The following is a 26594-nucleotide window of genomic DNA, read 5'->3' as shown; positions in this document are numbered from 1 at the left end:
TTAGAATATAAATGCAAACACATTTTACATTACACAATCAGTGCTGGATAAATTATGCTCCTAGGTACTTCTTGGGTGCCGGATTAGCCTGAAACACCCAGACTGAAAGTGGAATAAAGGAATTTTTAAATCTCTCTTCTAGCTTCCTAGAGAGAACAGTCAACCACTCAGATGTAATGACTTACAAGTTATATATATATGTGACAACAAAAAACAACCTGCAAGCAACATAATACATTTACAGCAACTTTGCAATAATATCTACTTTTTATACATTTCCTTTAAAAAAAAAAATCACAAAAAAAAACAAAAAACTATCAATACTGTGCTTTTACTGGTATTTAAATTGCTATTGATTAGCCTATAAAAATGTAAGTTTCAACCTTTTATATAGTTTCTATGCATATATATTAGTATAAATTGTTCACTTTGATGCACCTAGTCCTCAAAGAGATTCATACTAACTAGTTTATTTCACAATAGATATAGTTAAAATTCAATTTCATAACTACATTTGGTTTTTAAAAAAGATGAAATTAGAGTAGTAGAACTGAAAATAGAAAATTTAAGGGAAGTGAACAAGAAGAGCAGAAATATAAGATTACTACTTGAAAGGACAAAAATGTTTCTTAAGGTCTATTTCAGTGGTTCTCAAACTGTGATCCACTGACCCCAGATGACCGTAGGGTGTACTGTATGAAGAAAGGTAACAATTTTACACAATTTGGTGCAGAAGTTGTTAACTGCTTTCTGAGGTCTTCTTATTTGAATGAAAGTGGATTCAGCGCTGTAACGAATGTCAACAAATCAAAGTAACTGGCTATAGAAATTTGTTCTCGAGGAGATTTAGGATTGCTATTTACAAGCATTGAGCCGAACATAATCTAAATACACTCATAAAATATCATAACACTTATCCAAGTCATTTTTTAAATATTTTATTTAAGGCAAAAATTATACCGAGTAATTTTGATAAACACCACTGTGAGTGAATTTTAACTATATAAAGAGATCCCTGGAGTAAAGAAAAAAGTTTAAGAGCCTCTTGTCTATTCTAATGACCCTGCAAGCCTATCCGTAAATTGGCCTAAATTAATTTATATGCATCAAGCCTAACAACTTCCTACTTACAGCATTGTGTATTTGGTGTTTCAGTTACAACTCAAATTTTGTTGCAACTAATAACTATGTTAAGAGTTAGCTCTAGAAAACAAAATTCATTAAGACGCGTTACCAAAATTCAAATTCATTTTTGCAGACATCCTTTTTTTTTCCGTTCATATTCGTACCATTGTCTTATCCCTAACCTCTTAGATATTTTATTTCCATTTTGTTTCTATAATGAAGTCAAAAGTCCTTCTCCAGTTTTATCAGTAATTGGGCAAAGCCACAGAAAATGTTCACATATTTCAACAAGAGGTGTTTAACAAACAGAAGCAATAATAATAGTTAATTTATTTGGTATGAAACACATCTTGTGTACCACTAAAATCTACTTTAGTATTTGTATTTGTGCACTTCCACAAGTTCATAGATTTTATTTTGTGTTTTTGTTTTAACTGATACAAGAAATTTTTTTTTTGGTGTCCAAAATAAAAATGTGTGGATCCTCTAAAATCTAGACATTGGCAAGTGTCACAGGTGAATGTGTGTATTTATGTATAATCTATTTTATAAATGAGCGAATCATCAATTTTTTAAATTTTTTCAGAGCAAATTTTTTTAATGTCCTTATTATGATCTGCACTATATTCATGTCTTTTCAAAATTAATATGACCCTAATCATTTAATCCTTTAGTACCTGTAATGTCTAAAACAACTGACATGGACCATAAGATGCAGAATTAAGTGACTTGGAATACAAATGCTATTAATGGTGTACTTTGATAATAATTTATAGTTTTAATATCAATGCCTGGTATGGCAATCTGAAAATTAAAAATAAACTTCATAGAATTATTAATATGTCATTGGCAAAAACAAACCTCATTTGGAAGCTGTTTTGTGTACGAGTTAATTTTTAATTTTATTAATTTTCGAATACCTTGTCTTACTTCTCAAGGATCTTATCACAGCATACAAAAAAATTATGTTTTTAGTTTTTGATAGGGCTCTACTAATGTTTTAAGATCTATTAAATGCATAAGAAGAATTAGATATATTTTGTAACAAACAAATGATGCTTTAAGAAAATGCCTAAATATTACCTTGGCTGACATCATTAGCTCTATCATCCATCTCCTGGGTACCTGATTTGGATTCTGGTTTTAATAAACATAATAAGGAATAAAAATGTTAATACAATTTATAAACATATTGAAGATTCTAAGTATATTTACATCTTAATAATCAAAACTATTCAATGAATATAAATTAATATGTCCTACGCTAACTACTGTCAAAATATGCAAAGTAAAATTCTTTGGCCATTTAATGGTCCATTGGGCTTTCAAATACCTTCCTAAAGGGAACAATACCAGAAAAAAGAACAAGACAGAAAGCAATGGGAAGACAACATAAAGGAATGGACAGGACTGCCATTGAGAGAGATTCTGTCCAAGGCAAAAGACAGAGAGGAACAGAGAAGGACGGTCTTGTGTGGAGCCCCAACGGTCCAACAGACTAAGGTATAGGTGAAGGTGTGATTGCTAAGAAGCTAGTCTTCCATGCCTTCATATTTATCATCCCCCTCTTCCAATGAATATTTGTTTCACTGGAACTACTAAAGAATCAAAATCCAAATGCAATTTATAAGCATTATTAAACTTAGTAGTTAATTATATAGTTTGTCAAAAAAATATATTTAAATATATATATATATATATATATATGATATAGAAGATAGACTATATGTTTTCATGAATAGTGCAGTCTAATTGAAAAAGACATTTAGTAATATAAAGAAGTACAAGAGGAAGACTGATTAGTATGTGTAGTTTTGAAGACTCACCATCTTTAGATGCTGAGATATTATCATGATGATGGTCCATTTTTTTATTACCAGTACCTTTAATAAATAAAATAGAAAGAAATTATGACAAAATTAATTGCACTTAAAATTTCTTTACAAGCTGCAAGCAAAAGATTTGCAGAAATATTTTTAGAGGCCCCTCAAGCTGGGAATAGGCAAAAACCCTATTCCAAGTCAACTGTGTATAGGCTGGAACCCTATTCCTAGTCATCTGTGATTAGGTCAAATCCCTATTACCAGTTATATTTGTAAAGAATAGTAAAGTCATTAAATGTTTTTTGTTTTTTTTAAATAATTAGTTTAAAGAAAGATAACAGAAAATAGCTTTATAACTTGAGGACTAAGATTTGATTTGATTTTAGGCACATCGGCACAATTTAGGCCATGTCGTGCCTGCAGTCCCTTAAGGACTACTCTCTCTCTACATAGCAACGGCTAAATTCTATGCAGTTAAATCATTAAAATCAAGGTCTCTTCACAATTAAAATAGTAAAGGTAGTAAAAATTTAATAATTTGGTAAAAATCTAATGTAAATAGTACATGTTCACAAATTCATAAATCAGATCTTCGTAGATAGCCCCACTTCCCGGATAAACCCCAGTACCTTCCCAGGGTCGACATTGTCGAATAGTGTTTTTAAGTTAGTGGCTCTAAAATATTTCTCCCTGACATCCTGGTATCTGGGGCAATCAATGAGGATATGTTCCACAGTGAGCCGACAGTCACAGTACTCACAAAGTGGGGGCTCCTCTCTCTTCAGCACAAAAGAGTATGTGATGTAGGTGTGGCCAATCCTAAGTCTGGACATGGTCGTGCTACCACGCCTTGTCAGACCCTTAGATGTGGGCCGCCACCTGACATCTGCCACAATCTGCCTGAGTTTATTGTGAGTCTCAGCCTCCCATCGGTCCTGCCACTCTCGATAGGTGGCAGAGGCAATACTTTGTCTCAGGTCCGAGCAGGGAATTAGGGTTCCTGACACCACATGATTTAGGGCTCTCTTTGCTTCTCTGTCTGCGGCTTCGTTTCCCTCAATGCCCACATGGGAGGGGACACAGATCAAGGTGACATCCCTATGGTCGGCTGTTATTTGGTACAACAGCTTCAGGCTCTTATGTACCATGGAATGCCAGTCTTCATCTGCCCCAAAGCTTGCAATGCAGATTTGGAGCCAGAGCAGATTATAATTTTCCTCCTTTCGGATGCTTTGACGCCATAAGTGCAAGCGATATTGCATGCAATTCGGCCATAAAGATGGAGCAGCATCGGTGAGTCTATGGGAGATTGTTTTGTTTCCATCTATTTTGGATCCGTCTGTGTAGATGGTGCCACAATCTCTGTAGCTCTCCCGCAGTTCCCTAAAGTGGACTTGTAGTATGCTTGGGTCTGTATTTTCTTTTTTGAAATTAAGGAGGGATAAATTAAATTTGGGTTTATTCACAAGCCAAGGAGGATTCTGAGGGGTTTCTATTTTAGAGATTTGGTCAATGGGTGGGGTTAAATTTTGGATGGGTTCTCTCATTCGAAGGCCCAACGGCTGTATGACGTTAGGCCTTCGATTGTATAATTCTACCTCTGTGGGGTTAAATATGGAGTCGAAAGCAGGGTTCGTGGGGTTGGATTTTAGCTTGACTATATACTGCATTGCAAGCTTTTTCATTCTTATTTCCATGGGGAGTTCTCCAGCCTCCACATGGAGACTTGGAATAGGTGATGTACGAAACTCACAGAGACAGAGACGAAGGGCAGCATTTTGTATTGGTTCCAGTATTTTTAGATAAGACTTCCTTGCTGCTCCATATATTATGGATCCATAGTCTAGACTCCGATATAGCAGCAGCAAGGTATCTCTGTCAGCTCCCCAGTCCGTACGGCTGAGTACTCTAAGTATGTTTAATGACTTTTGGCATTTCTTCTTAAGTTCCTTAATGTTGGGGAGAAAATTAAATTTGGAATCTAGGGTGAGGCCTAAAAATGTGTAGTTTTCACGACAGGGATCTTCGTTTTGTGTATAAATAGTTCAGGGTCTGGGTGGAGGCCCCTTAAATTACAAAAATGCATACTAACTGTTTTGGAGTCAGAAAATTAAAAACCATTATCATTTGCCCAATTTTGAATTTTGTTTAAACATAACTGTAATTTTCTTTCTAAGGTGTTCATGTTTTTCCCATAAGTAAAAATGACAAAGTCATCAACATACAAAGAGCACTCTATGCTGTTTATTTTAATGTTGAACAGGGTGACTGACAGAATGCTGCCCTGGGGTACACCCATTTCCTGGTCATAAGTGTCAGAAGCGGAGTTGCCCACTCGAACCTGAAATTTTCGGTCTTTCAGGAATTCCCCCACAAAGCGGGGAAGGTGTCCCTTAAGCCCCATAAGCTCCAGGTCACGTAGAATGCCATGTTTCCAGGTTGTGTCATAGGCCTTTTCTATATCGAAGAATACAGCTACTAGATGTTCTCTTCTGAGTAATGCATTTCTAATATAAGCTTCCAGCCTTACCAGGTGGTCAGTTGTTGTCTGCCTCTACCGGAATCCGCACTGGTAGTTGGAGATCACTTTATTCCTCTCCAGGTACCAGACCAGCCTACTGATAATCATTCTTTCCATGGTTTTGCATTTTGCAGATGCAGCCTGTTAGTGCCATTGGTCGATAGTTTGCTGGGTCAGAGCCGTCTCTTTCCGGTTTAGGTATCGGTATAACTGTGGCTTTCCTCCAGCTGTTTGGGAAAGCGCCTGCTTGCCACACACAGTTATAGACCCCTAGCAGGACTGCCAATGAGGGTTCGGGCAGGTGCTTGAGGAACTGGTAATGGATTTCATCTTCTCCAGCCGCTGTGTCATGTGACTTGTTCAGCGAGTTCCTCAAGCGAGAACGGTTTGTTGTAGTCTCCATTGTTCTCTGATCTGAAATCAATGGGGTGTCTTTCCTCCCTGGTTTTGACTTTTTGGAACTCTGGCATGTAGTTTGCAGTGGATGACTTTTCTGCTATTGAGAATGCAAGGCAGTCAGCTATTTCTCTGGGGGACGTGACAGTTCGTCCTTGGTTTTTTAAATGCCCTATTGCATTTGATTCTTTCCCTTTGATTCGCCTTGCTGCCTTCCAAACCGCTCTAGCAGAAGTTTTGGCATCCAGACTGCCGACAAAACTTCTCCAGGAATTCCTTTTGGCTGACCATATGGTTTGTCTAGCCTTTGCTCTAGCTATCCTGAATAGCTTTAGGTTTTCCTGCAAAGGATTCTTTATAAATGCAGTCAGTCGTTTTTTCCTATCACCAGTAGCACTTTTGCAAGCTGTATCAAACCATGGTTTGCTAGGCCGTTTTGGATTTGCGGAGGTTAGGGGAACAACTTTCCTGGCTATACTAAGTAGCTTGCTAGCAAAGGTATCAGCTGGGTTCTGTTCATTGAGGATATTTTCTGTGATGTCCTTGGCCAATCGGCCTTATTCAGTTTCCACCGTTGAGGTCATCCCAATGAGGGGAGATTGTTAGTAATGATTGGGAAGTGATCACTTCCCCGTAGTACGTTGCTAACTGACCATTTAAAGTCGTCCAGAAGTCCGGGGACGCATACGGTGAGGTCAATGCACGTGGGAGATCCAGTTCCTGGGTGCAAGTAGGTCGGTGATGCATCATTAAGTATGCATAAATCATGTTGGAGGAAGATATCCTCCAGCATACGACCTCTTGTGTCAGTGTTGTTGGATCCCCACATAGTGTTATGGGCATTGAAATCTCCAAAAATTATATAAGGCCGAGGGAGTTGTTTCAATAGGTCCTCCATGTCTGTTGGTTTTAATGGAGCGCCTGGTTGTAGATACAGGCTGCAGCAAGTGATAACTTTGTGTAGGGTTATCCTAGCTGCAACGGCCTGTAGTGTGGTCTGTAGTTCTACCCTCTCATGGGGGATGCTATCCTTCACAAGGATACAGACTCCACCTGATGCTCTCTCTGCATCCTCAACATTCTTGCTATAAGCACTGTAGCTTCAGAAACTGATGCTATCTTTCAGAAATGTTTCCTGTAAGCAGACAGCTACAGGAGTCTCAGAGTCCATCAGTAGCTGCATTTCCTCATAATTGGCCTTGGGGCCTCTACAATTCCACTGTCCAATTCTGGAATCCATGGCTTATTCTAAATGACCTACTTGAAGCTATTTGGCCTTGGGAGGCCCCCGGAGGGGTTTCCCTTTATTCCAGTGACCTTGATATTTTTATTCTTGGGTTTGGATGGAGAGGAGGACAACCCCCATTTAAGGGAATTCTTTCTCTCTGGAGAGGGGAGATCCCTCTGGTTAGAGCGGAAGTTATTTCCTCCTCCCTCACCTCAGGCATCCTCTCCGATTTGATTTCTCCCCGTAGGGAGTTGGTCAACCTCTAATTCAGTAGAGGTTGGGGTGTCTGGCTGGGTTCTCTGAGGAGAACCTGTGTCAGACATGATGTCTCCGGGTTCTCCCGGAGTGTTGGTTTTGACATGCTGCTCAGTCTCCATGCTCTCATCAGCGAGCACAGAGAACCTGTTCTTTAGCATGACAACAGGGCTTTCTTGTCTCTTCGGAGGTGTGTTCTTTGGTGGTGTTTTCTTCTGAGTCTTAGATTTGATTTCAGTCAATGCTGAAAATCCAAACTCACAAAACCATGAAGATGCAGATGGAAGAATTATTTTGATTGCTTTTAAACTGATTGCAGGATATAACTTGTTGATTGAAATCCAAAACTTATCCAGGCTTTTCTCGGCAAAACTTGACTTAAGAACTGTATCGTTTTTTAAATCAATGAGCTGCTCTGCTTCTTCAGTTGTCAGATTTGTAGCTTCATTGTTTCCAAATGGATAACTGACCCATCCATATTTATTACTTCCAACTGTTGGAAAGTAATGCTGCAATGCTGACTGCAAGTGTGTCAAAGTGTCCAGAATTTCGGGGGTAATTTCTTTATTTGAAGCACATTCATAGTAAGTAGGAAAGCAGTCGAAGACTCCTTTCGAGATCTTACTTTGCCACAAAGACAATTTTTCACCAAATGACTTCAGTTTTGAGGATGCAGTGATGATGGTTTGCAATGGTCCTTTAAGACTTAAATTCAATGAATTTAATTTGTCAAATAAATCGTCATGAATAGAAAATCCAAAGTCTTTTTTTTTTCAGCCTCCAAGAATGAAATCAGCTCAGCCTTGAGTTGGACGACACCTTTAACACTTTTCCCCTGGAGAGCCAACGAACGTAGGTGTGTTACAGGAGACATTTGTAGTCTGAATCCATTGCTTCACAAAGCTCTGAGAAAAGTCGGGATGCAAGCGGTCGAGATTTGATGAAGTTTACAACTTACTATTGCTATCAATATTAAGTACCCTATATATTGTTATTGGACTTGAAAATATTTTTTTTAAAGCTCTTTTATTTTTATTATTTTTTTGTCTATTGCCAGCTGGGTTAGAATAGACATTAGACAATGTTGAAAAAAATGGCCGCCAAAAACGATCTCAGTTAACCTTAAAAGAAAGTGATTTTTTAAAAGATTTTAAGACAAAACAATTACTTTTTTAGGTCTACATACATATATATGAATGATCTGTAAGATTTTAATATTTTTAGACAATCACCACTTTTAATAACCATATAATTTGAGGTAATTCCTGGTTATCATAAACTTAAACTATCGCCATTGACTGCCTTGTTAATTATAAATAAAACAGTTGATCTTACAAAAAAATTAATAGAAAAAAAAATAATGACAGATTTTTATGAAACTAAAAATAAATTGTAGAAGAATAATTTATCTAGATTACTGAACAAAAATAAAAAAAGATGTATTTTTTTTTTTTTTTTTTGCTAACTAGAGATAAAAATGATACACATGCAATTTCAATAGGCTAATATCGTTAGTAGGCCTACTCCAATGAGCAGAGGACAATGTTCACACCGCGCCGCAATGCATTGTTGTTATGTCATTTGACATACCTACTAAAACGCACATTAAATTGCTTATATCTAAATAGAGTAAAGTGCGAAGTTCGAGCAGCCCCGATTTGCTAAAACTTTTTTATTTGAATGTTTACCAAATTACTACTATAGTAGGTTCTTATATTTTGGACACTCCATCGAATTCTCCTTCAATGAACGGGTCGCTTTTTTTTTGTTTGTAATTCATTTGTTTTTATGTTAGGAGCGAAAATCGACGTTTCGGGACTGCGCATGTCCAATTTTAGATAAGTTACGGTAATTTTGTTCCGTTTTTCCAAAGTAGATGGCAGTTTTTTAGATTCTCGGTAACCATGTATGTTAAGCTGTTGTTTTAACCTCCCCCGGCAATTCATACCCATATAAGGGATGGAGGCTATATTATGAGCCTGTTTGATCGTAGGCTGATGGGCATATCAAAATAAGCTTCCAAACATCTTTAGAAAGACATTCCAATCACATTTATACAGTTAGCTGCTAAATAAAATTTAATAAGGGGGTGTCCAACGAATAATAATGAATTCAGCTCAGTCTCCTTCCTTGGACACAGCAAAATCGTAATAAGAAATATTATTGGGATTAATAAATCTATGATTTTTTCAATGAATAAGCTTGACCTAGATCGAGATATCTATAATATATAACTTATGAATGAAAGAAAAAGTGTGGGCTGCTAATTTGAAGCCAGAGACCATGCCCACTGTAGGTGATCACCAGGGGCGGACTGGGTATCAAAATCGGCCCGGGCATTACTATATAAACCGGCCCACAAATGGCATGTCATATATTTTTGGTGTGGGGGAGGGTATTTTAACCCTCATATATAATCATATATATAGGCCTATATATATATATATATATATATATATATATATATATATATATATATATATATATATATATATATTAGTGTGTGTATATGTAATTAATCTTCATTACATTCTTATCTTTCATTCTTTTAAACGTTTTTTCTACCCTAGAATACTCTCTTCCTATAATTAGTGAAAGGCAGTACACACCGCCAAGGGACAGCTGTAAGCTCCCCAGTGGTGTCCGTGGCGAAGCCCCGGATCCAAGCATTATTTCCGTTATTTTAAGCTTTTAAAAAATGCATATTTTGAGGTATCTACAGTGCAATTAGCCGCTACTCTTCCGATAAAAAAATCAAAAACTAAATCTTCTATTCACTGGAGTCCAGCGACTGGTAGAAAATGGTAAAATGATCTAGTTTTGTATTGGAGGGGGGGGGGGAAACCACAAAACCCAATTGGCTACGCTCATGAAATTTGGTGACAGTAGTTTGCTTAAGTTGACTGCATTGAGGAAGTAAGTAAAGTTTCCCTTTCAGACAATGAGATCTGAGGCAGGTGATGGTTTGAACTCCTCCCCACTCGGCTACGCCCATGTGTTTTATCATAGGTGTAAGCCTAATTCTTTATTAAAATATATAAAATTTGATAACGCATCGAAAACTGGATGTATGCTTTCGTAGGCTTATATAATATATTCTATTTATACATGTATGTAGTCTGAAAACTATAAACACTACAATAGCAGCCTTAATGAGTTTCAAACTTTTTGGTATTACTTATAGATTACAGACGTTTCTTAAAAAAAAAAAATAAATAATTAGGTCCTACGCATTTCACGTGTCAATCTAGTCATGCATGTTGATCTGTGACTTAAAATATGCTAAATCATTGGTTTTCCTGGCTGACTCAGGCAACCCATTCCTTTAAAGTGGTATCACAACAAATACAAAACTAGGGGTCTATCGAGCGTCATCCTCCCTACATTGCTCTGTGCCTCAGAAACATGGATAGTGTACAGTTAACATGCAAAGAAACTGAATCACTTCCACATGACATGTCTGTGAAAAATACTGAATGTCAAATGGCAAGACAAAATACCAGATACTCAAGTCCTACAAAGAGCGGGGTTACAAAGCATCCACACAATCCTGATGCAGTCCCAGCTGCAATGGGCAGGACACGTATGCAGAATGAAAGACCACCGCATCCCTAAACGACTATTGTATGGCCAACTAAACGAAAGAAAGCGCTCGCAAGGTGGTCAAAGAAAGCGCTTCAGAGACACCCTCAAAGCTTCTCTGAAGGCGTTCAGCATAGACACAGCCACCTGGGAGAAAGAGGCACATGACAGAGCATCATGACGTCGCGCTGTGAAAACCGGCGCACAGGTTGCTGAGAAAAAGAGAACAATGTTGGCAGAAGAAAAACACCAGAGAAGAAAAGCAAGGCCAATGACACTAGCTCCAGCTGGAATAACCTGCCTAGTGTGCGGCCGAACATTCCGGGCTCACATAGGTCTCACCAGCCACACGAGGAGACATAAAACCCCAGTGCAAAGCCCTCAGCCCCCCTGGATGACAAAGTTGTCATAATCGAACTACGATGGACGAACTATATATACATATATATATAAATATATATATATATAGACAGATAGATAGATAGATAGATAAATAGATAAATAGATAGATCTATATATATTCCTTTAAAAGATAAGAGAAAGCAGAACGGTTAGAGAGGTACTTCTAAATGTGAAAAGCTCTTGCTTCGTCCTAGTACATTCTCAAAAACGCGATTTGTATATGAATATATTATTTAAAATATAAATGATTCTAAATCTCCTTTCATTAAATATCAGATGTGACAGCGCTATATAAATTATTTTAATTATTGTAATAATTTTCATTATTAATGACTTCATACTAAGCATAAGTTTGCCTTTAATCATAATGATATAGTATAGATTTAGATCTAGATTTATGTTTTAATTAAATATTTTTTTTTGTAAGCCTTAAGTGTAGTATTTTTAGATCTATGTTATTACAAATAAACAATAAGAAACTTACTTTTTCTTTTCAAATCGCAGAAAGTAGATCTAGAACTTTATACCCATATTGAACTATGAATAAGTTGGGTGGTTTGCAATTTCGCGGCTGTGTGTATGTGTTTGTTAACTTCTATTAAGTTTTGTTAAAGAGCTAATTGTAGCGCCTATTTTTGCCGCGCTATATCAATGTTTTCTAACTTAACCTCTCCCATCCCTCTTTTTCGTTAACTTTCAATGGAACCATTATAAAACGGGTGAGGGAAGGAGCAAAACAAAAATGGTGCCATCAAAGGCCCATGCCGACCAGCAAAATGATCAGGCCAAACACAGTCTCGAAGACATCAAAGTAGTGTTGAAGGCCATGCCGCTCGTGCATAGCAGAAAGTACGGTCTAACGTTTTTCAAATGATAATACGTACAGTGTATAGTGTAATTCTTAAAATTATATTCTTGTTGAATTTTAAACAAAATTAATTGTAATAAGAATTTAAAAAAAACAACAACAAGAAAACGTATTCGGGCCTTTGTGTCTTGCTGATGTCACTTTTGTTTTTAAGTTGTCTGCATTGAATTTTTTAAATCTTTGGTCGCGACCAGACCGGCCCATTTGGTACCGGCCCACCGGGCATTTGCCCGTTTGCCCATATAGCCAGTCCGCCCCTGGTGATCACTCCAGATGAGCTGGCAGTGAGGAGAAGTATACACTCAACGTGTAGTGTCACAAACTATCCAACAGGCAGTGGAGGGAAGGGGGAGAGAGTCATGAAAAGAATTATAAGCATCTATGGGAGGGAGGGGGGTGTTAATGTGTCACAAAACGAACATCCAACACAAATAATAATTCTTAATGTTATCGATGTGTACAGTGTATTACTAATTAGCGGAATATGAAATACATAACGTTAAAAATAGCTGAAGTTTATGAAAATAACAACGTTTCAACTAATATGCATATTATCCCATATATAGGGATATATATATATATATATATGTGTGTGTGTGTGTGTGTGTGTGTGTGTGTGTTTTGTGTAGTTTACACCAAGCCTTTTTTTAAATCTTACAAGAACGTTTGTAAAAATATCTTCTTCTGTATGTGAATGTATCATCGGCAATGTGTTGACGCTTGTCATGACTATAAAGCAAATATCACTGATAATTTAAACTCATCCTTAAACAGTTCTTGGCCCTTTATGAAAACATTCGTATAATTATAATTTGAACATTCATGGAGTTCGTTGATGTACTCTGTATATTTTAAAATGTTTCTAAATGTAAAATTTCGTAAAAATAGAGGAGCATCAGCAATTTAAACATAGGAAGACAAGGCCATTCTCCTCTTTGTTGTCCAACCACCAGGTGACTTTGGTTAAAGTAGGTCAGAAATACGAAACTACCTTTAAGCCTTAAAACCAAAATCAAAATGGCGTATTTCCAATGACAATATATATTATTTATGGCAATATCCGCATTGAGCGTCGGTATTTACACTCCTGGCCATTTTTCTGCGTTGTCAAGGAGCAGGATCAAGACCAAAAGCATTATCAAAAGGGGGAATAACCTAGTTGTTTTTTAAATACCGACTTTAATCACGGATAGGAAGAGAGAGAAAAACTAATAGAAATAATAGAGCTCACAGACCTATATAAAATACCGACCGTAAATACGGATAGCTATGTTACTATTAGAGATGGGAAACGAACCGAACCCGAACCGAACGAACCGAACTCGAACCTCACTTATGACCGAACCGAACCCGAACTTTGAAACTGCTTGGTACGAATCGAACCGAACGAACCCTCCTTATCTTAACCGAACTAATTTTGCAATTTGTACATCCTTTTTTTTAATTTTTAGTTTTAAAAAAAATAAAAATTACTTAAATATTTTATTTAAATTCTATTGATTCCATTATACTTTGAAAACTTGGGAAAGGGGGGGGGGGGGGGTATTTTGAAAACTTTAAAAAGAAAAAAAAAAGCGGTGCGCTGGGGTTCCCATAGGTTTTTCCGTATGTGCCGGCTCCCCCCTTGAATTTTCGCGGGCTGTTTGCAATATTGGTTTTGAGTTGAATAGGCGCCCTCTAATTAGATCTAGATCTAGTAATTCTAGTTCCTAGTAAGTACAAAGTCAACATTAAAATATTGTCACTTTTATTTGAGATGGCTGTTAGTTGAGAAAAGAATAGTTTTGGCCATTTAGAGAGTGTAGATATAAATCTACAATAAGTTCATTTGTGTTCTAGTTTAAAATAAATTTTAATTATCTTCTATTGAGTGATTTATTTTTACAAAATTGTGAAGTATTCCATATTGGAATATTATCAGTGGCGTAGCAAGGAAGAGGGAGGGGGGAAATGGAAAATCTCCCCGGGCCCCCACTTGAGGGGAGCCTCAAATGAGTGTTTTTTACAATATTCAATATTACGCAAAATGCAGGGGCCTCCAAAGAGGTCCAGCCCCTCCCGGGCTCCCAAATGATGAAAAATTCCTAGCAACGCCACTGAATATTTTTACTATTATTTTGTTTTGCATCATTGATCATCAGTATTTTTAATGCAGCGTTTCTCAAACTTTGGGTCCTCCCCCGTGGGTGGGGATGGCGAGTAGCTTGAATTGGGGGATGGGGAGACGCAACTTCCTGACAAAAAAGGGTGTCATAGAGTGTGTGTGTGTGTGTAGTGTCTGGTGGCGATAAGAAGAGGTTAAGTGACTGATTTGTGTTTATGCATTGAGTATGATGAAATTAGCGTAATGCAAATGTGAAACGGCAGACAATCTTGAGACCTAGATTTCGTTTAAATATCAGTATAATTCATTAATATTACATCTCTATCAAAAGTTAAATATGTGAATATTGTAATAACAGTTTATTGAGTTGTTCACATAGGAACTTTATTTTAAAGTTTATTAAGTTTATATGTTATTATAAGGCTTGTCTTCGAGTCCGAAGATTAGTGAGGAATGCAGTTTTTCCCATGGCTGCGCAGTCCCAGATGTGACCTATATATTTTGCCACATCCAGGGCAAGCATAACCACTGTCCGCAGGTGGTCCATTTAGTTTTTCTTTTCGCGTCTGCGTTTGTCCTCGGCAGCGGATTTTCTTTTGGTCTCAAATGTATATCCCGCGGCCTTCGGGAGTGAACTGCAACTGACTCGTTCTAAGGCCGCATGCAACCAGGTGCTCTCTTCTATGTCAGCTAAGCAAAGTTGACGCCTTTGAAGCGTTTCCGTGGGGCGCCTCTGTTATGGCGGCCACCTTTTAGCTCACAAAAAAAAAAGGTCCCTCAATGTCTTTGGCATACGTTCGTCTCCCATACGGGATGCGTGCCCTACCCAGCGTAACTGCCGGACCATAAGAAGTCCCTCTATACTATCCTTACCGGTAAAAATATAAAACGCCTATATTGGTTCGATTGTACTAGCTGTTTGTAAGCGACAAACCAACGACCAACTAACAAGGAGAGGGGGCATAGAAAAAAAAAGTTTTATTTTCAGTGTAACTTATCTGAATATTGGTATATAATTACATGTTTAAAAATTAAGATATATTAAGTAGGAGATGTCATTTTATCTTCTAATAAGACCTTGTCAACTGTAGATTGCTTTTTGCGAGGCGCGTATGCACAATATGGGTCAAAACGTTTTGAAGAAAACATTTTAAAACATCTCCGCTATTGAGATTCTTCTGCATTTTTTGTCTCAGAATAGTCGAATTTCTACCGTATATTGCAATTTATTATAGTGACGACTTATGTGTGAAAAAAAAAATCCTCGATAGAGACGTCTTTACACGAAGAATATTTGTTTTTTTATTATGATGAATTGTGCGTTCTGAAAGAAAGCACATCGATATTAGCATTTAAAAAAAATATCTCTTCTTACTAAGAGAAAAAGGTTAGAATACGCTTAGCGCCGAGTCTTGCCCAGAATTAAACCACTTGCCGACTTGAGCAAAAACCTGCCGCATCTTTAATTCTATCTCCATTAAGAAATTTTTACATTGCTTAAAATGTATGTAGGCAACATTATTTTGGAAAAAATATTGCCCATAGGCATTATATGTTGCAAAGTATTTGTTTTATGTAAAAATTAAACTTAAAGTGTTTTATCTGATAAATTGTATTAAACCTTATAAATTAATTTTGCTATTACATAATTTTATAACATCGAACCGAGCCGAACCCGAACTTTAGACCTGACCGAACCGAACCCGAACTATACTCTTCATCGAACCGAACCGAACTTAAATCTGACCGAACCGAATCGAACCCGAACTTTAAAAGTTGGGTTCGATTCCCATCTCTAGTTACTATGTAGATTGAATAAACAACTAAGAATTTACACTATTACTAGCAGTAGTTTTGAATAGAGGGAGGAGAGAATATTATATTATTATATAATTAATAAATATATTCTTATTAATTACATCTAAATTACAATAATTGCAGAAAAAATAGTGGATCTAGATGTGGCATTTGTATTTGATATAGACTAGGTCTAGGTGCAGAATTTTTGGATTAAAATCATAATAGTCTATGATTAAAATTTAATGTGCTGTCAACATGTAATATTTCTAAGTCAAAGTTGAAATTAATATTGAATTTAAATAGCTGTACACATACCGGGACGTCTATCTAGTCAAATGTTAATGAAGTCAACATTAAATTGTAAGTATAATAATTACATACAGTAGTGGATCTAGATGAGGAAAAACATTATTCTAGACAGATGTAAGAGGGCAGTATTTGATATAGACTAGATAATAGGTTTAGATTGTGTGTGTGTGTTAGTGTGTGTGATAAGAACTGAATTTAAATACACCTTCCTCTTGGTCTAAATAGAGATTAATGATTAAATTATAATAGATCTATTTAGTAATATTTTGATTACCATTTAAATAAAATAATGTTGAGATCAATATTGTATTTAAATAAATCTAGGACTACTGCAACATTTCTTGTAAGTCTGTCTAGAATAATGTTGAAATTAGTAAAATACGACATTATATTTTTATTTCAACTTATGGTGCTGTCAACATTTACTTAAAATGGACATTATTATAGTGATCATATTTCTTTTAGACTTCGGGCCTATTAAAATCTCAATAGACAACATTTAGCATCGTTTTTTTCTTTCAAGGCTGGATGAGTGGATCCCTGTTTTTTGCTGCAAAGATTTTGGGCCCAGTAAGGGCCCCAACTGGGCCAGCTCATACTAACCACATGGGCCCCATTTGGGGAATGAACATTGGCCCAAACAGGCGCCTATAGGGCTGAGTAAGGGGGCCCAGAAAATCTCCTTGTAAAACCCGTGTGAGGCCTGTAAGGGGGGCAATTAATGAAAGCCCAAACAGGGCCCTTAAGGGTCCAGTCTAGGCACAATGAGGGGGCCCAGATGAAGCCCCGATAGAAACCCTCATGGGGCTAGTATGTGTCAAATGTTAAGGGTCATGAAAGGGCTAACCACATGGGCCCCATTTGGGGATGAACATTGCCCCATATGAGGGCCCAAAGGGCTGAGTCTGGTCGTCTCAGCTCGGGGCCCAGATGAAGCCCTATTGGAACCCTCATGGAGCCTGAGGGGCCTGAAAGGGCTAAACACATGGGCCCCATTTGTGGATGATCATTGCCCCATATGAGGCCCCTAAGGGCCCAGTCTGGTCTCATTTCGGGGGCTCAGATGAAGCCCTATTGGAACCCTCATGGAGCCAGTGTGGGGCTAACATTTAGGGGCCTGTAAGGGCTAAACACATGGGCCCCATTTGGGAGGCGAACATTAGCCCAAATGGGAACCCTTAGGGCTGAGTCTAGGCTCAGTTTGGGGGTCCAGATAAAGCCCGGATGGAACCCTCATAGAGCTAGTTTGAGGCTAACATTGAGGGACCTGAAAGGGCTTAACACATGGGCCCCATTTGGGAGGCGAACATTAGCCCAAATGGGAACCCTTAGGGCTGAGTCTAGGCTCAGTTTGGGGGCTCAGATGAAGCCCTATTGGAACCCTCATAGAGCCATTGTGGGGCAAACACTGAGGGGTCTGAAAGGGCTATACACATGGGCCTCATTCGGGGATGAACTTTGGCCCAAACTGGCGCAATCAGGGGGCCCATATGAAGCCCTGATGGAAACCTAATGGGGCTAGTATAGGGCAAACGTTGACGGGCTGTAAGGGTTAACCACATGGGCCCCATTTGGGGGATGAACATTGGCTCAAACAGGCGCCTATAGGGCTGAGTCTGAGCTCAGTCAGGGGGCTCAGAAAATCCCCTTGTGAGGCCTGTAAGGGGAAGGACTTGTGGGCCCCAACAGGGCCAAAGATAATTGGCCCTTTGGGGGCAATTAATGAAAGCCAAAAAGGGCCCTGGTCCAGTCTAGGCACAATGAGGGGGCCCAGATGAAGCCCCGATAAAAACCCTCATGGGACTAGGCTAATGTTAAGGAGCATGAAAGGGCTAACCACATGGGCCCCATTTGGGGATGAACATGGCCCCATATGAGGTGCCTAAGGGCTGAGTCTGAAAGGGCTAAATATATGGGCCCCATTTGGCGGATGAACATTGGTCCAAAATGGACGCCCTTAGGGCTGAGCCTGGGCTAAGTTAGAAGGCCCAGGAGAAGCCTTGAGGGAACCATCATGGGGCCAGTGTGGGCCAAACACTGAGTGGTCTGAAGAGTTAATCAAATGGATCCCATTTAGAGGATGAATGATTGAGTCTGTGCTCAATTAGGGGGCCCAGATAACACCCTGCTGAAACCCACATGGGGCCAGTGATGGGGGTAAACATTGGGTGGCCTGAAAGGGCTAAACACGGGTCTTACTTGGAGGATGAATGGGAGCCATTAGGGATGAGTCTGTCTTTAATCGGAGGGCCCAGATAAAGCCCTGATGAAACCTACGTGGGGCTAGTGATGGGGACAAAGAGATGGGCCTATTTGGAGGATGAATGGGGGCCGTTAGGGATGAATCTGTGCTTAATTTAGGAGGCCCAGATAAAGCCCTGATGAAACCTACGTGTGGACAGTGAAGAGGGCAAACATTGAGAGATGAGTTTGTGCTCAATAAGGGGACCAGATAAAGCCATATTAAAGGCAAGTATGGGTCAAACCTTGGAGGGGGACTAAAGCGCTAAACAGATGGACACCATTCAGAAGATAAATGGGAGCCCTTAGGGGTGAGTTTGGGCTCAATTAGAGGGCCCAGATAAAGTCCGGATAAACCTACATAAGGTCAGTGATGTGGGCCTGAAAGCTAAACACACGGGCATTAATGGGATGAACGTTTGCCCAAACTCAGGCCCTTAATGGTGCCCAGATGAAGCTCCGATATGGGGCCACAAAGCAGGCCGCAGCTACTTTTTGTGCAATGAATGGGATTGTTTTCGGGGGCTCCCCCCCCCCCCTTTTCGCCATTCGTGTATGGTGTCCATAATTAATCTTTATTACATTACGACCCTTCATTTTTCCGAAAGACTTTTATTGTACCCTAGAATAGGTTCATACTATGAGAACGTGTATGTGTCGGGACCGGTTTCCCGACAAAATAGCGTGAACAAAATAGCGCCGTCGAAATAGCTCGAAAAATATCTCTTAAAATTTAAATACGCAAACATTATGCAAGAAATATAATAAGCTGCTGATTTTAGTCCTGGCAAAGAATGTACCGTAACGAGAGTAAAGCGGGTTTATACTCTTTTTCTCATGAAGAGTATGCTTGGGAGAGAAGGGAAGTTGTTTTAAAATTAATTAATGTTACATTAACAAGTATGTTACGTTGATTGTTAAAGCATGGCCCGTTTATTAAAATAGAAAAGAAGGTTGGATGTTCAGGGCCGTGAATAATTCATTGTAAAAATGACACTAATTCACGTTGGAGACTGAAGCACACGATAGAGCACTATTTAACACCTTGCCACAGAGATTCCGTTTGACTTGACAATTAATTTTTCTAATAACCCTTGATGCCAGTTCGCTATACTTCTGGCGGTATTAGCAGTCACCCCCACTAATTTTTCCAAAGAATAGAAACGTAATCCATGATGCCTGAAACTTCTTTGAAAGGGTCTCATGCACGCTCCTCCTAGCAGCTTTCTCTTCTGTGATTTTAAAATTACTTTTCGTACCGCGAATTAGTTCCAAAAGCCTATTTACTAATTTATGGAGGAGTAGGTTAATAATAACAAGACGTTACTGGCTTTTAAAAATTCCCCCCCCCCTATCATTTTCACATTCGTTTGACCAAGACCAGGTCACCGAGGTCACACCTAACCGACCTCTTCCTCTTAACTCAGGTCAAGCAAAGACAGCAATTAGCAGTTCGTTATCTGACCTTCTTGATCTGGACATCTTAGCTAATTTCTATCCCCCCCCCCCATACTTTTCTTTCTCTCCTTACTCTCTTCACCACCCCACTTTTTGTACATTCTCTCCTTTTCTGCCACCTATTCCTCCCCTCCTATGTTGTGAGCAAGATTGATGTGTGTGTCATGTAGTATGGGTGTCACTTAGGTTAGATCCTGTGGTATACCTGTCCATTAATTCAAATGGGTCTGGCTAGTTGTTCTGGAATAGAGAGAGCCTCTCTTTGTTGCTTGTGAGATGAATGAATAAAGTGTCCACCCTTGCGTGTCCAGTTACTGAAATTTATCGACTTGACCCTTGGTGACGGGGTAGGCCCAGACGAATTGAATAGCAAAGGATGGGCGAGAGGCCAAAACGCGGCGACGTATGCGGAGATGGCATTTTTGTTTTGGGGTCTCTGTTATATAGATCCAACTTTGTTAATTAATCTTTTTTGGTCGAAATGTGAGCAAGAAAGTTAATTTTAGAAAATTAGTTTTCTCACATTTATCTACATTTCAAAGGATGTCAGCCGTCAGGGTACCTATCCTATGAATAGGAAACTAAAGAAGTACATCTTTGTCCACTATTTTCGATTCTTAGGGGCGATAGTATACTACCTGGAAAAGAGGGAGATGTGAAAAGTTATTGTATCGTACTGCCGTGGGTAGCCCATCCGAGCGCTAAATAATTAAAACTTAACAATAGAGACGCTGGTTTATGCTCTATGCCAAGTTAGACGAGAGTCTGGGTTTTGTCAAGGGGACAAGTTAATAATTGACAACCTAAAATAAATTATTCTCAAATGAATTTTTATATGCAAGCTTCGTATGATCACCATTGAATGGGCCCCATTACCTTGCATTCACAACTTCTCGATATTGGACTTCTATTTTTATTTCAAAATTTACAATTGTTTCATCATTGGATTTATTTTGACCTCGCTATTTTGTTTAACCTGCGTGAAATCTGAGTTATATCACTTTTTATTGTATTTCATTTTCACACATCTATTTTGATTCACCTGCGCGATACCCGCCGATATCCGAGTTTCAATTTGACTTAAGATATTCTACCTTGCTCATTTCGATTTACTTGAGAAATATCTGAGTAATTTTTTTTCTTAAAATCTATTTCACTTTGTTGTATCTAATTAACTTTCTAACTAATGGCAGGCCGACCCATTGCTCGTACCAGTATAGTTGGGCTTAACGAAATAATGGACAGAGTAGACGTAAGACATGAGTTTTGGAATTTGTCAGCGTTGTTGCCTCACCTAGAAGCTGATGTAGTATTAGAGTGGTGTGCTAGAAGACGGCTTGTAAAAAATGGATTACGTTGTGAAAACTGCAACGACCACTGCTCATTAGTACGCTACATACAAGGTGCTGGCGCTTATCGATGGTGTTGTAACAAATGTGGCACGCGAAAATCTGTGCGACACGGCTCTTTTTTTACAGGCAGCCATTTAAGTATCAAACAAATAATTATCATTATTTATTGCTGGGCTTGTGACATGCCACAGCTACAAATGTCACGAGAAGCCGGACAAATAGGTAAATCAATCGTTACAGATTGGTGCAATATCTTGAGAGAGGAATGTGCACAATGGAATGAAACTCATGCTATGATAATCGGTGGCGTCGATGAACATTTTGAACCCATTGTGGTTGAGATCGACGAATCGAAATATTTTCATAAAAAATATCACCGTGGCCAATGGCGAGAGGGACACTGGGTATTCGGTGGAGTGGAAAGGGAGAGTGGACGCTGTTTTCTCGTTGAAGTTCCAGACCGCCGAGCAGCAACACTTGAACAATGCATCGTGCAGCACATATTGCCTGGCAGCCATATCATATCAGATGGCTGGGCAGCGTATGCAAATATTCAACAAATTGGTCAAGGGATTTATTCCCATTCAGTTATTGTACACCAACAAAATTTTGTAGACCCTTTGGACCCCGAGATTCATACTCAGAATATTGAGAACTTGTGGATGCGTGCTAAACGCAAGTTAAAAAGACAATTCGGAACAAGCGGTGCATTGTTTCAGAGTTATTTAGATGAGTTTACATATCGAAATAGTATGCGCGAAGAAGACATGTTTTCCAGCATGCTGGTAACGATTGGTGATAATTATCCATGATTTTTTTTTTTCAACTTTAAAACACTGTCTGGCATGTGGGTCTATTTCAGTTATTTTCTCCCTCAGTCTATGTAAGGCCGCCTTTAAAAAAAAAAATGTTTTTTAAATTGCTTAATCTCGTCACGAAATCTAAAAAAAAACCCAAGCAAGATTTACAATAAATTTGTACACAGTTTTACTTTATATTTTAGGTGCCCACTAAAAATCTATCCGTTGAAATTCACGTAACAGCCTCGAGCTCTTAATTACTATTTGCCCACAAACCAGACACAGTTCCGTATATTTAAAGGTAATAAGTAGGTAGAAAATGGGGAGACATGTTATTTATTACAGAAACTATATTTTTATGTATCAAATTGCACATATCTCCTCTACCGGCTAAACTTTTTTTTTTAAATAAGTGGAGACAAGTTACTTAACGTAATGCCGTAAGCTACATTATTAATGTGCCGTAGCAACTAGGATCTGTCTCTTCTTTTCCCATACTGTCGGTAACTCCACCATTGCCTGGTTCCCAGTCCAGAATGAGAAAGGAGGAGGGGCGGCATTAGTTAGTCCCGGTGAGTCGTTTAAGATAATATCGGTACCTTGTAAGTACAATTTTTGCACTTTAAATACAAATTCTAACTTATTACAATTTATAAATTAAAAAAAAACAAAACATGTGCACATATAGGGACATTTTTTTTATTAGATCGAGATCTAAATTGGTTTACTAATTCTTATCTATGGGTCACATGTCATCATTTAGAACCCCTGTTGTTTGGGCCAATTTTCATTCCCAAATGGAGCCCATATATATGAGTTATAGCACTTTTAGGCTTCTCAATGTTTGCCCCCTTACTGTCCCTAAAAGGGTTTCATCTGGGCCCCCTGAGCCCAAGCTGACTCCTAAGGGCCTGCTTGGGTCAACGTATGCCTTCGATTAGGGCCATTGTGTTTAGCCCTTTGAAGTTTGCTCCTTACTGACCTCCACTAGGGCTCCATCTGGGCCCCATGATAGTGCCCAGAATCGCCCTTTAAGGACCCCCATTTGAACAACAATGATCCCCCGAAATGGGGGCTATGTTTTTAGCCCTTTCAGGTCCCTCAATGTTCAACGCTCTTACTGGGTTTTATGCGGAATTCATCCAACCCCCCTATCTGAGCCAAGGCTCACCTTTCAGGGCATCCTTTTGGGCCAACATTAATCGCTAAATGGGTCCCATGTGTTTAGCCCTTTAGACCCCTCAATGTTCGCCTCTCTTACTGGCCCTGAATGTGTTTTATCCTGAATTCATCTGGGCCCCCTATCTGAACCCAAACTCACTCTTAAGAACCCTTGTTGTTTGGGCCAATTATTCATCCCCCAAATAGAGACCATGAGTTACAGCTCTTTTAGCTTTCTCAATCTGTGCCCCCTTAATGGTCAGGCCCATTATCTGAGCCCAAGCTCACCCCTAAGGGCACCTGATTGTGTCAATGTTCGTTCACCAGATGGGGCCCATAAATTAAGCCCTTTCAGGTTTCATCACTGCCCCTTAGTTGAGCCCATGCTAACCCCTAACAGCCGAATGGGGGTACATGTGTTTAGCCATGTCAGACATCTCCAAGTTTGCCCCTTACATACAGTAGTGGATATAGATCAATAAAAAAAATGTATAAATCTATAACATAGTACCGGTATTTGATATAGACTAGGTTTAGATTTGTGTGTGTGTGTGTGTGAAAGAAAAAACCGAATTTAAATAGACCATCTAGATCTATAAAGACTAATGATTACATTTTAAATAGATCTATTTAGTAATATTTTGATTACGATTTAAATGAAATAAAGTTGAGATCTCAATTGGCCTATACTAGCCTATAAGGCTTATCTACATCTATCTGAAACTATTGATTGTTGTGCCAGTAACTGTTGACGCAAGTCTTCTATACTGTACTCTTGTAAAGAAAAAAAATAAATCCAATTTTAATAATAAACATACCAGTACCAGTGTACCATACACACGTTCAAGTGCTAATGAAATAATGCATCAACATATATAACAGAAATTTAAAAAAAAACACACAAAGACAGATCCATAACATTTTATATTTTTATTAAGACATATTAATTCTTAAGAGTAAAGAAAAAAAATCATTACAAAAAAAAGTTAGATCTAGAAATAATCTACATTGGCTCTATAATTTGCACTAGATCTAGTAAATGTATGGGTTGTTTAAATAAAATAGATCTACATTTTCAAACGCTATCAAACTTTTTCAGAACTATATTTTATAGTTGGCAACAAAAGAGAACTCATTTTATTTTATTTTTTGGTTTGAGTGGTATATATCTAATTTATCGGTAACCAACCAAGCCTATCTGGCAAATGTTGCAGTTTGTAAATATTGACGCTCATTGCGGAAATTGCCTTATTTATATCATTATAACGGTAATTATACATAGAGTCTATATTTCAATTTGTAATCTGCATTTTTTTTCTGCATATTGAATTCTTAAAATATATAAATATAACTTAACTTGACTTAAGTTTAAGACTAAGACAAGTTATTAGTTAAGACAGTTAAGAGTAACTACTTAAGACTTAAGAGAAACCTGATTATTTAGCGTTTGTTTCTAATTCTAGTCACAAAAACTAGATCTAATCTTAATGGTCTATAGCTCAGACTCTTCATAAAAGTTCATATTTACCTAGTTTGGATTAGTATTAAACAGTTTTAGAGTTTTAAAGCTGAATTACAGCGAATAACAGATGAAGATAAATTACTAGATCTAGATCTTAGATCTACTTTAATCGAAAGAAATGACATAGCAAATTTAACGGAAGTAAATAGAGTAAATAGAATTTAAAAATTGTAATCAAAATATTTAGGAAACAACTGTTTCTTCAAATGCACTTTTACACTAATAGGCGTATTTTTAGTACAATAGCAGAATATTAGGCCTTACATGGCCTAAAGCGTTTTTTTTTAAACTTACGAAATTTCTTTATCAAACTTTATCAAAAACTGGAAAATCCCATAGCCAACAATGCTAACCGTATTTTCAACTTTTCATATAATGGGCATATAGCCATATTACATAGCGATAAAAGTTGGTAGAATTATATCCAGTCATGATATCTAGCATAGAAAAAAAAAATGTTTGATCATTTTCCTGGACACTGTATTGGTAAAAACAAAAAGGGGTATTTTTGATAATAAATTAAAAAATGTTAAATAACTTTTTTAAAAAAAAAACGTAATTAAGCATTAACTAGGCCATTGTCTTGCATATTAACCAATGACTTAAATTCTGCCAAGTTACTGGTTTTCCTGGCTAGCTCAGGCAACCCATTCCATGCTCTAATAGCACTAGGGAAGAAGAAGTATTTGTACAAATTTGTCCTAGCATATGGGATGAGGAATGTGCCTTTATCATTGTATATGGATCTGAGACATGGGCATTAACAGAAAACAACAAACACTACGAGGTTTATAGGCCTAACACAAAATTTTAAGATATAGCAATAATTACATTCATCGTTGAATAATGCCTTTCATTTGAATGGCTGGCACTGGAAAGTCGTTCTGATGGTCTTGGGTTTATACCTCGAGATAGCATCAATGTTGTTTGTTTTACAACCGAATCGTAAAAAAAAAAAAAAAAAGATTGGCCTGCTATATATAATTACTTAAGTCCATCAACTAGTTTGCCAAACGTACAGACAACATGAACGACTGAGAACGGGGGGGGGGGGTGGGGTGATGCAAACAAAGAGCACATTGAAGAAGTCCAATCACTGACTGAAAGTAATTCACCGCATAGTGAATGTTAGTTTTAACTTAAGCATGCAACAACCTTTCATTTATTGGTCATCGCGAAGAGTATCATTTAGGTGATACAAGTAACAACGACAATGTTTAAAGCAGTAGGCCTACATACATTCTTAAGAAAACAAAAACACAACCCCTTACTTCGACCCCCAGTTTCAAAACGAGATAATATACTTGGGCAAAGCAATTTTAGCAAAACACCTAAAGGAGATCCAATCTGTGCCATTTTTTCTCAATCATGGTTGAGAGCATTCAAAGAGAATTAAAAGTTTATCAAATTAGCTTTGTTTTTAAAAAAATGATGACGAACTACCCAAAGAAATTGCAACCAGAGAGTCATTTGTAGATTTTCATATTTGCGAAAACCAGAAGTCTGCAGGATTGACTGAACAAATACTCTTAAGGAATAAAATATCACCATCACTCTTTAAATTACTTACGTAGCTAGGGATTTGGGGGCCCGCCAGGCTTGACCTCTTTAGGGGCCCCTTCATTTTGACATTCGACATGATGACAG

General features: G+C 38.0%; 1 protein-coding gene across 3 annotated transcripts in view; it reads right to left on the bottom strand.

Annotated features, from left to right (window-relative positions):
* LOC106080223 (craniofacial development protein 2-like) overlaps positions 1-25085 on the bottom strand; it is a 48058-nt gene extending 22973 nt beyond the window's left edge. For all 3 annotated transcript variants that reach the window (XM_056035531.1, XM_056035532.1, XM_056035533.1), the window contains exons 1-3: positions 24954-25085; positions 2952-3008; positions 2209-2262 (exon numbers count right to left, since the gene is read on the bottom strand). In XM_056035531.1, the coding sequence (XP_055891506.1) occupies positions 2209-2262; positions 2952-2991 (94 nt within the window). In that variant the 5' untranslated portion in view covers positions 2992-3008; positions 24954-25085. The remainder of the gene's footprint in view (positions 1-2208; positions 2263-2951; positions 3009-24953) is intronic.
* Positions 25086-26594: the final 1509 nt, after the last annotated feature.

This window comes from Biomphalaria glabrata, chromosome 7 (assembly GCF_947242115.1).
Source record: "Biomphalaria glabrata chromosome 7, xgBioGlab47.1, whole genome shotgun sequence".
Classification (NCBI taxonomy): Eukaryota; Metazoa; Mollusca; class Gastropoda; family Planorbidae; genus Biomphalaria; species Biomphalaria glabrata.
The sequence above is the reverse complement of the archived record's forward strand: the minus strand, read 5'-3'. Positions and strand labels throughout refer to the sequence as shown.